The sequence below is a fragment of the Myotis yumanensis genome, unplaced genomic scaffold (genome assembly GCF_028538775.1).
Source record: "Myotis yumanensis isolate MYYU_CA2020_CCGP unplaced genomic scaffold, mMyoYum1.0.hap1 SCAF_4, whole genome shotgun sequence".
In the NCBI taxonomy this organism is placed as follows: Eukaryota; Metazoa; Chordata; class Mammalia; order Chiroptera; family Vespertilionidae; genus Myotis; species Myotis yumanensis.
The window spans coordinates 56,117,514-56,136,356 of record NW_027223755.1 but is presented as its reverse complement, the minus strand read 5'-3'; the positions used below and the strand labels follow the sequence as shown (position 1 = coordinate 56,136,356).

At 41.0% G+C, this 18,843-nt stretch overlaps 1 protein-coding gene across 2 annotated transcripts in view; it reads left to right on the top strand.

Moving 5' to 3' along the window:
• The first annotated feature begins 330 nt into the window (after nucleotides 1–330).
• Nucleotides 331–18,843, top strand: part of CHD1 (chromodomain helicase DNA binding protein 1) — a 77,413-nt gene continuing 58,900 nt past the window's right edge. For both annotated transcript variants that reach the window (XM_070412381.1, XM_070412380.1), the window contains exons 1-2: nucleotides 331–808; nucleotides 2,915–3,110. In XM_070412381.1, coding sequence (XP_070268482.1) covers nucleotides 3,058–3,110 — 53 coding nt within the window. In that variant the 5' untranslated portion in view covers nucleotides 331–808; nucleotides 2,915–3,057. The remainder of the gene's footprint in view (nucleotides 809–2,914; nucleotides 3,111–18,843) is intronic.

The following is an 18,843-nucleotide window of genomic DNA, read 5'->3' as shown; positions in this document are numbered from 1 at the left end:
GGCGCAACGGTCCCGAATAGCGTCCATACCCGCACGGAGCGAGCCTGCGGCTCCCACTTCCCGGAACTCAACTCAAGGCCGCTAAGGGGAGGGCGCCCAGTCCAAGATCGGCGGCCCACGGCCGTGGTCAGAGTCCGGCGGCCTCCGCGTAGTCGGCGTGCGCGCTCCCACCCGCGCGCGTGCGCGTACTCGCACGCCGCCCGGACTTGGGGCCAATCGCTTGCTTCCTACGCCCTACGACTCCACAACGTAGCCCCTCCCACCGCCCGCGCGCCGCCGGAGGGTTCGACGTGCTCGCGCCCGCTCGCCCGCCAGCTTGCCTCGCGCTGAGTGAGGAAGGGGAGTGAGCCGCGGAGCTTACGTCGCGCGGGAGGCGGAGGCGACGGCGACCTCGGTGGCAGTGGCGGCGGAGACGGCTACGACCGAGACGGTTACGCTCTCGCTCTCTCGGCGTCATGGCGGCTTCTGAGAGCCGATAAGCGGCGGGAGCGGGAGCGCGCGCGTGGCCGCGGCGACGACGACGACGGCTGGTTACTTGTCGCTCTTGCTGCCCTCGCCGTTGGTGCTTCAATAATGAATTGATTGTTGGATCCGCTCCGTAGGGGATCGCGCGTTGGTGCCGCGGGTCGGGGCTTCCCCTTACCCGCCGCGTCCTTCCCCTCTCCCCTCCCTTTCCCTGACTCCCGCTTACCCCGAGACGCCTGGAGCCTGAGGACTCACTCGGCTCAAGAGACCGCGGGCCCGGGCGCGGGGGAGACCGCCGAGCCGAGTCGTCTCCCTCCGCCCCGCGAATCCTGCACGCCAGCCGGTAAGAAAGGGAGCGGCGGGCGGGTCAGGATGTGGCGGGGAGGACTGGAACCCGCCGGGCGGAGGGCGGAGGCAGCGCGGTGCCCGGGCGGCGGCCCAGCGGCCGGACGCCGGGCGAAGGCCGAGCAGCTCTTCGAAGGCCGGCGGCGGCGGCGGAGGACGGGCTGGGCGCGCAGGGGGCGTGTGAGTGGCGAGCGCAGGCCGGCGCCGCGGAGCGCATCCTCGCGCCTGGCGGACTGGCAGCCGGGCGGCCGGGCGGCCGATCACGGGCCTTCTCGGCGTGGGGTTGGCCTGGGGCGGACGGGGCCGCGAGGGGAGAGCTGCGAGGCCCCCGCAGCGAGCCTGTGGCTGGTGCAGCGATCCCACCGTGGCCCGGGCTCCCTGCACGTGGGGAGCGGCGGCGAGGGGGAGGGGGCGGCGGCCGGGGCGAGCCTGGGAGGGCGCGGGGCGGGTCTGTGGGAAGTTTGAGGCGGGAAGAGAGACTCCGGGACGGTGATGGAGGCCTCGGGAGGCCCGGGGGCGGGGGCGGGGTGGGTGCGTTCCGGTGGGAGGCTGGTAGTAGCCTGGAAGCTGCGAGGGAGAGAGGGAGGAGGCGGGTTTCTAACCTCCTGTCGAGGACTGCTTCGAAAACTTCGCAGAAGCAAAACAACTGAAACGACGGGGCGTGAAGAGGGTGGCGGAGGCTTAATGACTTAGGGGAGAGTCATTGTTAGGATGCTGGACCGGCTCGGACAGGGCTGCGGGCGCCCGGGGCTTCGGGACTGGCGAGAAGGGTCTCAGAAAGAGGACTTGGAGAAGGAAGGAGAGGGGGGAAGGAAGTTGCAGTGTACAAAGAAAGCCATTTTGAGGGGCGAAAGCAAAGAACGGAAAGAGGAGCGAACTTTCTCTACCGAGAGAGACTTGTCGGGGGAGAGGCAGTTTGCTAGAGTATCTAGATTTCTAAGTAAGACTGCTGTAACAGTAGAGCTCTTTGGCTGGCTGGAATGAGTGTTCAACCTCAGGAATACATGTTTCAGGGTATGGTTACTTTTTGGATAACCAAGTTCTTGCGGAGTGTGCTGGACTGTAGTCTCTGGAGAATTAAAATCCCGATCTGTATAGATACGGAGTTTGCTATGGTTGAATTGGCAACGGCCTGTGTGTCCCCCCCACCCCTTTTTTCTGGTGGAGTGGAAATCACAGGAGTGAATTCTCTTCGCGGAGGTCGGAGGACAGCTCTGCTCTGTTGGCTGTCTCGGTACTTTCTGGCTGGGGAAGGATCTGACGTCTCCTTCCCCCGCTTCTTCCTCTCCCTCCCCTGCCAGAGATCTCCTTTGTTTATTCGTGGATGGCTTGTAGGTGAATCTCCAGTGTTGTGCTGGTCAGCCTTGAAAAGTGGAAATGCAGTGTCTTGATCCATGATTTTTGCCCTAAACCCCTTATTACAAAATAAATAGTACATATTTTATTACCTTTTTTAAAAAGATGGAATCTCTACAAGTCCAACCTGGATAAATATTATTTAATTTTTTCAGTCCACTATCGGTTTACTTGTGAAAGAACATACTTGTTTTGACCTATACATGTTTGTTAAGGTTATATGATATCCTTTAATATTCTTTTATTCTGCTTTCATGTCAGCATTTGCAAAACTTTCCCTCACTTGAGTATATGAAGTTCTAGGCGTGTTAGTGCTAGATAGGTGTTAGTGCTCAATTAAAGGTAACCTTTCCCTCCTTAATAAGACTCCATTTTCTATTCTTTGGGTGTATGTATATGTTATATACTACCACTTTACTTTAGTTATCTATTATATATATATGTGTGTGTATATATATGTTATATATATACACACACATATATATAGCTACACATTGCAATCAGTCTAAAAGTTTTATCACTCCACAAATATTTTAATTTCTTCTGTCAAAAGTAAGCAGTGGTGTGCTAAATTCTAGTTAATAGTCAGGAATGTAGTTGATAGAAGCCTAGGTATTTTGAATAAAAGATCTCTACCTCTTCCTTACCACCTCTAATCTAAGTGGTTTAGATTTGTGTAAGTTCTAAATAGACTTTTAAATTTTTTTCTTCTAGTGAAATTTTCTTACTTTATTAATATGTTTTTTAGGTGAATCAAAAAGGGTCCCAGGAAACCTGTGTCTGTTGAAGAAAATTCATCTGTCAATTTTTGATATTCAAGGAAGAGTATTTATATTCATCTTTTAAACTGGGAAGATTTATATTCCATTTTAAAACTTGTTGATATTTACAATGAATGGACATAGTGATGAAGAAAGTGTTAGAAACAGTAGTGGAGAATCAAGGTAAGCATTTACTATCAAGTATTTATAAAGAGAATTGAAAATTTTTGTGATTATTTTTAATTTCCTAATAGGTGGCAGAGTTTTCAGATTGAGATTCTTCTTCTTAGCTATCTAAAGACCAAAAAGTGTCTAATATATGAAGCTTGTTTGGTAAAAAATTTTAATTATTTTTTTTCCATTGAGGTACACAAAGAAGAGTTCATAGAAAGTTTGTCTTAAATCTTTGGAGGTTTCTGTTGTTTGGGTTAATAATTAAAGCAAGAGTAAGTAAAAAGACGTTTAACTTGATTTGACTGTTAATGCACTCTCCAAATAAAAGCAGTAAGATTGTCTGTATTTTTCTGGCATTTTGTCTTCTCTACTTGTGCTGTCTAATATATAGTATCCACTAGCCATGTGTGGCTCTTTAAGTTAATTAAACTTACAAAATAGTCAAAATTCAGTTAGTCACACTAAACACATTTCCAATACTAGTCACTTGTGGCTAGTGGCTACCATGATGGACAGCACAGACAGAAAACATTTCTATCACTGCAAAAAGTTCTGGACAATACTGATCTGACATTAGTTGAAGTATTGCTGCAGTGCTACTCCCCCCCCCCCCCCCCCCCATTATCTTTCACATTTGAGTTGTAATTAAACTAGTATATGAATGAGTTAAAGGTTCTTACTTGGGCCATGTATTTGCAAAGAAGATACCGTTTATGGGAATAAGCCATATTAAGCTATTTTAATTTGTAAGAAACCTTTTCTAATACAGAGTCTTTAAATTCATCTGTAGACCTCAAAGTTGAGTTATCTGCACAACTTGTAGCTATTATATGTGGAAATCGGGAATATGGACGTTGGAATCAGATTGCCTGATGTCTTATGCCAGTTCTACGTATTATCTTTGTGAGTTAGGGCAAATTATTTAACTTCTGAAGAATTGGTTTTTGCACTTATAAAATGGGAATTATGGTATTAAAGTTAGGATTGAAATGCTACATGAAAAGGGCTTAACATAGTTCCAGATATACTGTGCGCTCCATATTTGCTTATTATAATTTGCATCATGTTTTATGTAACACATAGGATACTGCATAACTGAAACATTAATTATAGTGATGGACAAGAAACAGGAACGTTTTGGCAGTCAGAATTTCAGTAAAAATGTTGGATAGACAATGAAACAGTAGTTTATTCGTTTGACTTGAGCCTTGAGATTTTCTGGTCTTGTTGGCTATTTAGTTTATCAGCTTTCATAGGCAGACTGGATAAGAAGAGCATCATAGTGAAAAAGGAGCAGTTATGGAAAGCAGCATTATTTAGTTGAACAAGTACTGGTTTAGGAGTTACTAAAATCAGAGTTGACACCATCTTTGCACTAATTAGTTCTCCGAATGATTTCTTAACTGTGAAACAAGAATTTAATGAAATGATTTTGAAGTTTTATCTTACTACTTAATGTATAAAGTATAATGTTTTAGACAATTTGACTAGAATCATCAGTGTTGAGAGGCTAAATTACAAGATGAATCTCAGCTGTGATTCAATCTCTACAGGTATACTGACTGTAGTAAGTGAATAGGAGAATCACACTGTCCACTTTCTCTTATTCATTAGTAGCAATGAGATGGTTAAGAGGTGGAAATATCTAGAAACATAGGAACCAAACTACCCACAAAATAGGAAATAAGACTCTTGAGAGCAAGAGGTTATGCTTTGTTATATTCTGACCTGTTTCAGTAATCTTTTATGTATTTTGCTGCCATATCTGAAGCAAAGGGTGACTTCAGTAGTAAGTGAAATTGGATAGTATAGGGGAAAGAAATTAAACCCCGAGAAATCCATTTATTTAAAGTAATCTTATATAATGCATACTCATTTTAAATAATTGCATATTCTCTAATTATTCTGAGTCATTATTTCACCCATACAGGCTTTAATCCTCAGAAGTGTTATCTATTCTTACAACTGCCTTGGTGTTTATCAGAAGGAGAACCTGCTTCTATTTTACTTTCATTTTCTTCCTTATTGCTGCTATGCTATCCTTTTCCTTTGCTTCACTGTCATTGTTACTAACTCTTAGGTTCTCTCCCACCCCCCATCCCAAGCTTTCATAACGGGCCAGTCCAGAGAAGGGAGATTGTGTCTAGTTAAAAAAGTGAGTTGAATTTCATAGATATAGGGATTTTCTTGCAAAAACGCAGAAGTTACCCTAACTATGAGTATTAATACAGAGTAATGAGAGGAGAAATGTACTCTGCTTGAAAAATTTATATACATTGTAAATTTGCTTTTTATTGACTAGAGTTTTTAAATGCATTTTTGCTTCAGATTATTTTTATCCTTTGTGGAAGTTCCTGAAATGAAATAGAATTAAGAAAGGTCATTTGACATTTTGGCTTGGTATATAATAAGCTTTCTACTAAAATTTTTTTTTTAATTCTTTCCGTGTAGAAAGCTCTTTATAACTATTTACTGAAAGGAAAAATACACATAGGAAAATGTCTCTGGCTATGCTATAACTGTCAATTTTGAAACTTATTTACTAAGAAATATGGGTCAGGATGCACCTGTGCATCAGTTTCAACTCAGCACAAAGTCTACTATCTCATTGAAGTTAAGTTTTCTAAAAATACTATTGGAGATTTCAAAGCATCAGTTTCTAGCTGTGTGAATTTATGTTGTTATATGCAACCAAGTTTTCTAATCCTAGTAAGACATTTTTTATTTTTCAGTTATCTTGAATGATGATTTACTTCAGAAATAGATTTATGGGTAAAGGCCAGAATTATATAGTCACATTTACTAAATTTTGAATGATTACTATACATGCTTAATACTCAGAAGAACTCTGGTTGCCTGTAGATTAATTTTTTTTGTTTTTTGCTGATTAAATTTTTAGTAATGTAAGTTTGTCCATGTAAATTTAAGAATTGATTTGAATCACTATAATTACTTTATATGTTATGCTCTTGAAAGTTCTTATAGAGTGACAGAACTTGTTGGTGATGTGTGATAATGTTCTTAATCATTTAGAATTAATCTGTAGCTGGCAATTGAGCTTTGTTGGCCTGATTCTTATAATTCTTTAATTTTTTCATTACAACTTTTTATAGTATTAACAATGCTTGATTTAATATATTTATGTATGTATTAAATACATGTGTGTAAATTTTATATTTACTTAGAGGAACTCTGTTGCACTTATATTTCCTTGGCTTATAGAAAATATTTTAATTATTGCTTTATGCTTCAAGAATTTTTAGATCTCAACTTTTAAAGTGTTTTGGATAGGCAATGAGTAGGAAATAGGATGAATGGAAATTTCTAACTGAAAATCTCTTTTACAGAAATTCAGTCTCTAAAATACTTTTTAATGGTTATGAGAAGCCCTATAGTCTAAATGACCTGTTAAATTTAAGGAACACCAAGTCAAGGTTAAATTGAACACAGGTCACATTTTTCACCATCTAACTGTTTCAAACTTGCATATATTACATTTACTCTGTAATATACAGTTTTATGTTGAATACTGTTGTGCTATACTGTTTTTGGCAACATTGCATTTATGTATACACACACAAAGATTTCTTGCCCGGCTGGTATGGTTCAGTGGTTGAGCTATGAACCAGGAGGTCAGGGTTCGATTCCTGGTAGGGCACATGCTTGGCTTGAGGGCTTGATCCCCAGTAGGTGGTGTGCAGGAGGTGGCCGATCAATGGTTCTCTCTCATCATGGGTGCTTCTATCTCTCTCTCCCTCTCCCTCTCCCTTCCTCTCTCTGAAATTAATAAAAATGTTTTTTTTAAAAAAGAAAGATTTCTTGCCATTAGAATCTATTTCTTTCACTAAATAAATTTGAACAATTTCTAAAGGCCACGCCAATTAAAATGGTGTTTCCTGAGCTTACTTTGCAATTATCTCAGAGTTAAAAAAAAAAAAAGTTCATTCTTAAATTTCAAAAATTTGTACTAAAGAGCATTTTAAGGAAGACATGAAATTCCAAAGCCAGAATGGCTAGAAATCAGTGAGTTAAGGAAACTGTCTTTTAAAATTTCCTGTGATGTCATTAATTGCAGGAAAGTATGACTTTTTCATCTCATATTTTGTTAATTTCTCAGTTCAGTATGTGCTTTCTGCACCTTTTCCTATTAAGTTTTTCTTTCCTCACATTTGCATGTACTGAATTTAAGGTCGTTCAAGATAATTTCTTAGGCTTTAAAAATTCAAACTGTTAAGTAGGAGTTTAAGTTATAGGTTACTCTCTCCAAGTAGGATTGATTACATCAAGATTTTCACAGAATTTCCTAGGATTGTGGTCAGTCTAAGTTACTGTATTCAGATTTATTGGTGGCTCATAAGGATAAGAGAATTGTATATGACTTGACTCTCAAAGACATTACATAGGCATGAGATAATGTGGGGCAAACAGTGTCTTTAATATTGCTAAAGTTGCTTATTTAAGATCTCGATGACTGGTGGGTTACATGGGTACTTCTTTGTAGTGAAGAGATAACGAATAAATGGAGAAACCTTTTTGTTTTACATTTTTGATGGAAAATTCAAAAACATACAGAAACAGAAAAGTTGCAGTTCCAGTTGTGGTCACCTAGGAGCTTGTTCAGAATATACAACCTTGGGCCTCACCTCAGACTTAATGGATCAGAATCTTCATTTTAAATAGATTCCCAAGTGATTTGTTTTCATATTAAATCTATATATATAAAAGCCTAAGTGACCATCTGACCGGTAGCTATGACGCACAATGACCACCAGAGGGCAGATGCTCAACACAGAAGCTGCCAAGCTGCGGTGACTTGGCAGCTGCGGTTCTTGGGTGATGCACCTGGAACCAGAAAGGAGGGAGCCTGATTCTGGGGTGCATCACCCAAGAACCACCTTCTTGCAATCTGGGATGCCTTGAGGGATGTCGGAGAGCCGGTTTCAGCTCGATACCCACAGGCCAGGCTGAGGGACCCCAGTATGCATATATATGAAGCTGTTTGCCTGGAGTCATTAAGAACCTTGCCATTTTTATTTATTTTTTTGTTATTAATGCTGTTGTTGTTATACATGCTTTTTATTTTCTGGGAACCCCACAAAAATGGTGTCATGGGCCATGCCAGCAAGAGGCTGGGTACATTTCATTTTTCAAAAAACAATAATAATGGCAACCAGTAATTATTGAGCTCTTACTCTGACTGAGCCAGGCATAACACACATAGTGCACAGTGCATTACATGAATTTATCACAGTTCATCTTCACAAAACTGATGTGCACAGTATCAATGATTCCCACTTATCAGAGGGGAAACCCAATTTAAAAATATTTTAAAATCTTTTTGAAAAAACTAAATTCCAGACTTTACTTGGATTTCATTGTTTTTTCCGTTAACAGTCTCTTCCTGTTCCAGGATTCAATCCAGAGCACCATGTTGTATTTAGTTGTTAACTCTCCCCAGTATCCTCTGGTATGTGAGAGTTTCTAAGTCTTTCTTGATTTCCTTAATTGTCTTGTGAATTACTGGCCAGGTATCCTGTAGTATGTCCCCAAATTTGGATATTTGGTGCTTTTATTAGGATAAGCTAGGGTTATCAGTTTTTAGAAAGAGTATCACAGAGGAAACGTGCTTTTCTATTCACATTATATGGGGAGCATAATATCCATGTGGCATTACTGATGATATTAACCTACATCATTTGGCCATCACTTAAGTATTTGCCACATTTTTCCACTGTAAAATTACTTTTTTTCCCTTTCCATTCTGTATTCTTTTGAAGCATGTCACTAGAGTCTACTCAGGTGGGTGGGAGTAGGGAGTGGGAAATAAGTTACATCCTCTGCTGGGAGCAGATATCTATAATAATAAAAGTGTAATATGCTAATTAGACCGGACAGCCAAACGACCTTCGGTGTCCTTCTGGACAACCTTCCGGATGACCTTCCAGATGAAGCCAGGCAGCCGTAGTGGCTGCGAGGGCCTAGGGCAGCCGTGGGCAAACTACGGCCTGCGGCCGGATCCGGCCCATTTAACATGAATAAAACTAAAAAAAAAAAAGACCGTACCCTTTTATGTAATGATGTTTACTTTGAATTTATATTAGTTCACACAAACACTCCATTCATGCTTTTGTTCCAGCCCTCCAGTCCAGTTTAAGAACCCATTGTGGCCCTGGAGTCAAAAAGTTTGCCCACCCCTGGCCTAGGGCACAGCTGCAAGGGCCGAGCCCCTTGCACGAATTTTGTGCATCGGGTCTCTAGTATATATATATTAAATGGAATTCTATAAAGAAATCATTCCTCCCCCATTTATTCAATTATTCATTTATATATAAGCAAGGACTTATGTGTATGTATTTTATACTTTGGGTTATAAGCCAATAAATTATTTATTTTGTTGCTCACATTGTTCTAAGTTTGCTCATTGGGAGTTCTCTTTCAAATTGGCTTCTGTGTCTTTTTACTCACTTTCCATCCTTTTGCCCTAGAATCAGCCATTTCTCCAAGAACTTTGATTATATTTTTATTGATTTCAGAAAGGAGGGGAGAGGGAGGGAGAGATAGAAACATCAGTGATGAGAGAGAATCATTGATCGGCTGCCTCCTGCACGTTCCACACTGGGGATTGAGCCTGCAACCCAGGCATGTGCCTTGACTGGGAATTGAATCCTGACCTCCTGGTTCATAGGTCAACACTCAACCACTGAACAACGCTGGCTGGATGCAGTTTTGGAATTTTTAAGTGATATTCCCAGAAGAAACAAATTTATTAACTAGAATACAATATTTATGTATAGTGAACAGTTGCTATTATACTTAGCCTTACAGTTTTCTAATTAAAAAACTGTTTTCCCAAGTTACTCAAGTTAGCTCTCCTCTTCCCTTCATCATCATGGATAAATCATAAATTTGTAATGAAGTTTAGATTCATTTGTTACTTGCATTCTTCCATCCTGGGATCCTCAGTCACATGGATTGATTTTTTAAAAACTTGTATATATTACATTTACTCTCTGAAATACAGTTTTATGGGTTTTGACAGGTACATGGGAATCGTGTATCCTCACCCAAGTACTGTATAGAAAGATTCCTTTACCCTAAAATTTCCTGTGTGTGTGTTCCAGACCTACTGAATCAGAATTTTCATTTTAATAAGGTTCCCAGGAAATTAACTTGAAGAAAGATTATTATGATATATAGACTGGTCAGAACCTCTGGTTTTAGGGAGAAACTTTAGGAATCTGTTGTTCCAGAATCAAGTTCTCTTCTATGTTAATGAAAACATTACTGTTTATATTTAAGAATATATTTTGTGTTGTGATGCGAGGTGACTGCTTAGTTAAGAAGTCAACTTTAAGTAAATGTTAAACTACATTTGAAAATTTCTTTAGTATGTATAGATTAGGTGAGATATAGTTATCATTGAGATTAACATACAGTAGACACTAAAAGTTCTGGCTAAACTGTACTGGTTTCTGGGATCCAATAGCTATAGTATCTCTCAGAGTTGAGGCATAAGGCACAAAAATAGTGGAGAGCTCTTAATGAACCACTCCTAGTAGCTGTTGTACATCTCTCTTGTTGCTGCTTTCATAAATAAAGTTCTGTGTCTTCAGGTAGTTGTTTAATTTAGATCAGTGATTTTTGACCTTTTTCATCTCATGGCACACATAAACTAATCACTAAAATTCTACAGCATACCAAAAAAAATATTTTTGCTGATGTGACCAAAAACAGGTATAATTATGACTCATTCACAGGCAACAGCTATTGTTGGCTGTTGTCATTTTGTAATGTGACAATCTAAGGGAAAAGAGGTCATTTCCCCTAAGTAGTCAGGTATTTGTGTGTTTTAAAAATTATTGAGGCACACTGGTTGAAAATTGCTGATTTTGGTGATTGAGCAACTACTAAGTCATAGATATCCTGAAATGCTAAAATTGGAGATTCTTTTCTAAAGTTTATAATCAAGCAAGAAACCTAAGCCTTAAATATTTGTACTACCATGTGCATATGGTAAATACAGAAATAAGAGTCCTCAGCAGTTAAAATGTAGGAGACAGAAAAGTTTGATTATAAGACAGGTGGTTAATTTCTGCATCAAGCCAAATACAGAATGAAGTTAAAAAAAAAATTTATGGGAGATCATTTAAAATGCTGGTAATCTTAAATTTGGTGTGTGTTAAAAGTCCTGGCAATGTGGTTTATAATATAAGGTGAGGTATTTTGACAGGCTAAGGCATAAAACAAAAAGTACTTTTTATATCCAGGAAAAATGATGTTAGAAGGCAATAATTACTATGCTGAAGAGTTTTTACGTAAAGAAATGGGGCCATTGGAGAAGAGTGGAGTTAATAGTCTAAATGCCCTCAAGGAAAACCGTTCTTGTTTTTTTGTGTTTGAGGTAGAATTCGTGCACGGGTGGGGTCCCTTGGCCTGACCTGCGATTGGGCCGATCAGAGCCCTCTCACCTAGTCCTGATCAGGGTGGGGCTGGCTGGTGGGGAGTGGGGAGGGACTGCAGGAGGTTGGCTGTGGGAGTGCACTGACCACCAGGGGGCAGCTCCTGCATTTAGCATCTGCCCCCTGGTGGTTAGTATGCGTCATAGCTACCACCCGGTCATCTGGTCATCTAGTTGACAGGTCATAATGGTCGCTTAGGCTTTTATATATATAGACTAGAGGCCCGGTGCACGAAAATCATGCATGGAGGGGGGCGGGGTTCCCTCAGCCCAGCCTGCACCCACTCCAGTCAGAGACCCCTCAGGGGATGTCCGACTGCCGGCAGTCAGACACCCCTCTCACAATCTGGTTCCACTGGCTCCTAACTACTCACCTGCATGCCTGCCAGATCACCCCTAACTGCCTCTGCTTGCCTGCCTGATCACTCCTAACTGCCCTCCCCTGCCAGCCTGATCTCGCTCCCAATTGCCCTCCTCTGCTGGCCAATTTGGTTCTGATTGGTCAGTTTCGATGCCAGTCAGCATCAAAAACTCCGCCTACGCCCTAACTGGTTTGGCTCAGTGGATACATGTACCTTGGTTGCAGGCACATCCCCAGTAGGGGGCGTGCAAGAGGCAGCTGATTGATGTTTTTCTCTCACCGATGTTTCTAACTCTCTATCCCTCTCCCCTCCGCTCTGTAAAAAATCAATAAAATATATTTTAAAAAAAAAACAAAAAACTTCGCCTCCTAGGCAGCCATTAGCTCTTCACAGTTGACCCAGATTTGGTTCTGATTGGTCAGTTTCTATGCCAGTCAGCATCAAAAGCTCCACCTCCTAGGAGCCATTGGCTCCTTATATTCACCCAGATTTGTTTCTGATTGGTCAGTTTCTCTGCCAGTCAGCATCTCTGGGCCTATCAATGGGGCCTGATCAGAAAGGCAGGGCTGATCAGCAGTCCCAATGGAGGCCTGGAGAGAAATGGAGGCGCGTTTGTTGGCCAGGCTGGGAGAGAAAGAGAGGCAAGTTCTGATCAACAGCTGCCACAGAGGCTACAGATCAGACCCTGCCTCTCTCTCTGCAGGCCTCTCTCCGGGCCTGATCCGCAGCCCCCTACGCAGTCAGTGCTTGGTTGGGGTGTCCGCAGCGGCCCCAGTCAGTGCTGGGTCGCCACGGCAACCCCGCATTGACTTTCGGCCGAGCCTTCGGTCCTAATTGGTCGTTTCGACCCTGGCTCTTTATTATATTGATTACTAGAGGCCCAGCGTGGGAAATCGCACGTGGTAGCTTGCCGCTGCTCACCGCCCGCCCACCCGCCACCCACCTTGCTGCAATTGAAGCCTGTGGGCCGTGGGGGAGGGACCGAGAGGTGCTCAATGCATCTCATTGTGACAGGTTGTTTGGTCATCACGGTCATCATGGACACTGGCTTTTTATATATAGATTGCCATTTGATGGAACTACTGCAATATTTCCACTTCTGTAACTAAATTCTGGATTCATTAATAAAAGAAAGTTTGAGCTGAAAAGGAATTTTATAAGAAAAGAACTACAACTAGCTGTACACGAGTACAAAAACATGATCTTCTCTTTATTCCAATTTTAGCATGTATTTTATACCAAAGCATTTGCCAAGTGTGCAGTAGCTTATCCCAGGCATACTATACTACATTGATTAACTTTTTTTGCTATATGACTCACAGTAGATGGAGGTTGTTTTTATGTGTAAACATTCCCATGGGTATATGCAGACTGTGACGAAACACCAAATTACAAATAATTTTGTTAGAAAGCAAAGCATAGGGTGCTGGAAATTTTGTGGGTTGTGTGTGTGTGTATGATGGTATTCATTAAAGTAATTTAAAGGCATATAAATATATACGTACATTTTCAGTCCTTACCCAAGGATATGTTTATTGATTTTAGAGAGAGGGAGAGAGAGAGAAACATTGATGTGAGAAAGAAACACCGATTGGTTGCTTCTCATACATGCCCCTACCAGGGACCAAACCCGAAATCTATGTCCTGATTGGGAATTGAACCCAATACCCTTAGGTTTATGGGACAATACTCCAACCAACTGAGCCACACTGGCCAGGGTTCATATAAATGGATTAGCTTTTTAAAATTGGAGTTTTAAATGTAGACATTTATTTTATTTGTGCTAACCTAAGAATTGTTGATAATTTCAAGCATATGCAAAAGTAGTGACAACTGTAGAATGAACCCTTGTGTACATATCATCTAGCTTCAACGTATTTTATCTCATGGCCACTTTAGTTTAATTTCTAAATTCTACCTACTACTAACCCCTCCTACTCAATTATTTTAAAGATTATTTTGAAACATGTAATTTCTACATGTTAGACTTCCACGTGATAGGGAATACCGAGAAAAAAAATTATCAAGCTTTACCTACCTGTTGTAATTATAAATTATTTAATTTGAGATGTATCGTGTCATTAATAACAAATTTAATGTATTTTATGAGACTATTACTTAGTGACTTCCAAGCATAAACATATACACATAGGCCTTATTTCTCATCTGATTCCTGATTCCTGAATTTACAGAAACTTTTGAATTTACTGTCTTTAACTTAGATTCAACATGACTAAACCCAAACAGTCATGCTAAATGTTATCCTTCCTAGCATCTATTTCTAGCAGCTTTATTCTCATTTATTAGAGACTTTAAGGTATTGTACTGTGCTTTAACAAAGTTTACTTTATAACAGGATTTTTGTCTTGGGGCGACCAGGCCGGCAAGGGAGGGCAGTTAGGGGTGACCGGGCTGGCAGGGGAGGGCAGTTAGGGGCAATTGGGCCGGCAGGGGACCGGTTAGGCGTCGTTCAGCCTGGCAGGGGAGTGGTTAGGGATGATCAGGCTGGCAGGCAGAAGTGGTTAGGGGCAATCAGGCAGGCAGGCAGGCGAGCGGTTGGGAGCCATCAGTCCTGGATTTTGAGAGGGATGTCCAACTGCCTGTTTAGGCCTGATCCCTCGAGGGGTCCCAGATTGGAGAGGGTGCAGGCTTGGCTGAGGGACACCCCTACCCCCACCCCCCATGCACGAATTTCGTGTACTGGCCCTCTAGTCCAGGGGTCCTCAAACTACGGCCCGCGGGCCACATGCAAATACAAATATTGTATTTGTTCCCATTTTGTTTTTTTACTTCAAAATAAGATATGTGCAGTGTGCATAGGAATTTGTTCATAGTTTTTTTTTTAAACTATAGTCTGGCCCTCCAGCGGTCTAGGGACAGTGAACTCGCCCCCTGTTTAAAAAGTTTGAGGACCCCTGCTCTAGTCAATGATAAGAGAGAACCATTGATCAGCTGCCTCCTCCATGCCCCCTACTTGGGATTGAGCCTGCAAACTGGGGCATGTGTCCTGACCAGGAATCATACCATGACCTCCTAGTTCATGAGTCTGCTACGCTAAACCACTGAGCTATACCAGCAGGGCTCAAATGTTTAATAATTATTTTATGGTTTGTAGTAAAAGATAAAATTGATAACAAATTTTAACAGTATAATTTTATAGAATTTAAACATAGTCTGATCTTGGTCATATTCTGCCTAGCTAAACCTCATTTTCTAAATGACTTGTTCTAAGCTGATACATTTTAAATAGTGAGTTGCAACACTTTACAAGATCATGATAAGATTTTTAAGTGAAAGAAATAATATAAACTAGAATAGAAAATGCAGTGTTGTAGAGTATTATTTCATCAAGCTTTTTCATGTATACATGTGTACACATGCATATATGCTTCATTGTGATATAAAATGTATGTTATATAAGTTATGGTCTTAAAGTTTGAAAGCTATTAATGGCCTTGGCCACTAATTTGTTTTTTCTAATTGTAATTATTTACTCAATGCCTATTTCCATATTGTTTTCCTAGTTCTGTTAAAGTGGATAATGATCTATAAAAATAACTAAAATAAAGGCCTTGACTTAATGAATACCTATGTTCACTGCTTGGTCCTTATGGCCCTTTCTCTCTCTGATACAGGTAGTCTAATTTACATATGTTTAAACATGTAGTCTTTTTTTTTTCTTCAGTGCTACTGTTTTGCGATTTTCTTTTCTTTCCTCTTCAGAACTTTTACACCCAGTCCAATATTACTTTCTTGACTTTTTAAAATCTATTCCAAGATTTATCAGAGCCAGTTTTTTCTATTAGTGATCTGGTGGTAAGGAAAGCAACTGCTCATTGCTGTCATTTCCTTATAAGGTCATTTGTTATTTTATTCTTCCTTTATGTTTCATTGCAGAATAGTTTCAAATTCCTGTGATAAAAAAAGCAAAGAATACTTATAATATAAAAGAATTTTTTGTTTAACTTGAGAATACATTGTTCTCATGTATCCAGTACAGGTCTCAGTGTTTTCCAGAGTTGAAAGGATTGATTTAAGTGGAGATTTGGGTACAGAAAAGGGAGGTTGCCATTCTGCCATATGTGGGCTGAACTACTTTATAATATAGACTCATTGCTATCCACAAACATGAAAAATGCTAAATGAAATAGAACATTGGGGAACAAAGTAGGTGCATGGCTGAACTTCAGAGAAAACTTTCCACTTGCCAGGAATAAAAGGGAACTCAAAGTCAGAAGAGGAGAGAGCAGTAAATTCTGAGCAAATATGAGAGGACGGGATATTTGGAAGGATGTAAGGCCCCCAGAACAGGAGGTTGGGGTTGGGATTGGAATTAAGTATTTGACTAGAATTAAGTCTCCTTAAAGCTGAGACCCTGATAGGGTTGCCTTCTCTGCAAAGGGTCTAGAAAAACTCCCTGTAAATGCCTACAAAGATATTTTTTGTTGATGCTGTGAAGATAAAATGGAATACGGTATGAAAATAATTTGGAGGCTGTGAAGAGCTATTTAAAATTTTGTTTTAATTGGTGTGTAAATGAGAGAAAGGGCCATAAGGGTCAAGCAGTTAACATACATGAATAAAGCTGTCCAGGTATAAGACATTGGAGATAAGAGGGTGGGGGACCGTTATGAATTGGATATCATATGCATCATTGAAAGGAACTAGTGGTACTTTGTGACCATGTGGTAAGTAGACCCAGTCAGTGTTTCCAAATTTCTGCTTCTTTAAAAGTAGCTTCTTAAAATTATTTCCCCCCCAAACAATTTAAAATTAGATAGATGACTTGGAGGAAGAAAAAATACAAAAGGAGAAAATTAGAGGCAGAGAAACTAGGAGGAAAGAGCATGAAATCCTGCAGCCCAGGAGAGAGACAAGCTGCACGCCCCGTAGTCCTGGGTGCCAGCGGCTGGGCCTGCGCCTGTGGCCCAGAGAGGGACAAGCCGCCTGCCCCGCGGTCCCCTGCTGCTGTGGCCAGCCCAGGCGAAGCCAGCCCGGATCCTGGGTACCTGCGACTGGCTGGAGGAGGGAATCCTGGGTCCCAGGTGCGGGGCGAGGCAGAGGCGGTTAGGGGCGATCAGACTGGTAGGGGAGCAGTTAGGGGCAATCAGGCAGGCAGAGGTGGTTAGAGGCGAGCAGGCAGGCAGGCAAGCGGTTAGGAGCCAGAGGTCCTGGATTGCGAGAGGCAGTCAGACATACCCTGAGGGATCCCGGATTGCTACCCCCGCCCGCCCGCATGAATTTCGTGCACCAGGCCTCTAGTATTATATGAAAAAACTAAAACTATGGTGTTTTTGAATAAAAATCAAAGAGGAAGTAGTAGTAATAATTAATTTACAAATATGTATATTTTCAGAGTTTGTCAGGTAAAGTGCAGCGGTTCTCGACCTGTGGGTTGTGACCCCTTTGACGGTCGAACTACCCTTTCACAGGGGCCCCTTAAGACCATCCTGCGTATCAGATATTTACATTACGATTCATAACAGTAGCAACATTACAGTTATGAAGTAGCAACGAAAATAATTTTATGGTTGGGTCACAACATGAAGAACTGTATTTAAAGGGCCAGAAGGTTGAGAACCACTGTGCTAGAAAATAGAGATAGTTATTTAGTAAAACACCCCCTACTAGTTTATGTTAAGTGCGTACTAAGTATCAGCAATCCTGAGTTGTCTTCTATAATCTGGGGGCAGAGGTCTAGGAAAGCTAAATTTTAGAACTGAAGGCTGAGTAGAGAAGGAGTACCAGGGAAGGAGGATTAACAAGCTTTCCAGGTATGGAGAATTGTTTTATACCAAGGCTGTGAGGTGATAAGGCATGGCAAACTCAAGAGCTGAAAGAAGTAAGTGAGGCTAGGGTGCAGAATAGAGATAGGGGAGTGGTTTTAAGATGAAATTGGAGAGGTAGGCAGAAGTCCGATTTTAGTCATTTTATCCTAAGAACAAAGGTAAGCCATTGGAAACCTCAATGTGTTTTATATACCTTTTGCACAGATTCACTGTGCTTGTCTTCAACACAGATTATGGGATTGGGCCTAGGCATATGCAGTTAAAAAATTGGAGAGGGATGGGGTTATCTTGATATTGGTTTAGAGTTTGAAAAGCATTTCTCCAATCTACTTCATAGATACTGAATCATAACATTTTAGTTACATGGAACTCACAAGGAAGTAAATAATTGACAATAGCTGCACTTATAAAGCACCTAAAAATTTAACTTGAAAAAACAGTTTTAAAATGGATTACATGTCTTATTGAACAGAATAGTAATTTTTCTGGTCACTCAAATTATTAACACCATTGGCTTATAATAACCCTCCAAATACTGGATAAAGATACTGGCCTCTGTACTATTCGAACCAGTGCAGATGTAAACGTTGAGCACTTTCCCCATCTTCTGTCAGCCGCAAGTTTTAAGAGTTCTGAAAGTTTTGAAGGCAAATCAGAAGGGCAAAAATGGGAGTATCTACTGCCTACTTTTGTCAGCCCCTACTGAACAGTTTCTGGGACAAGTACAATTCAACATTTCTGCTTAATATCTTATTTGAACTTGAGCTAATAGCAGTTACTGCAGGGAGTTTGTGCTATACATTCTTTTATACTGGGTGACCATAACAGTGGTATTTCTGTTATTAAGGAAAAGATGATATGCTGAGTTAGGCAACTAGCAGTTTCTAAGGCAGCTGTTATATACCATTGGTTTTCAGTTTAACTTTCTTAATATTTCTACTTTTCCAGGTCACTTTAGGAAAAGCTTGTGTAGTTTTTATACTTCACCTGTGTTTTGGCCATTTTATTGACTGACTGTATAATAGCATACTACCGAATGTTTACCAACCTCATAATCATTTGACTTTGGTGGCTTTTAAATTTTCTCATTTTGTATCCTTTATCAGCAAATGAGATTTCACTTAATGACAAAA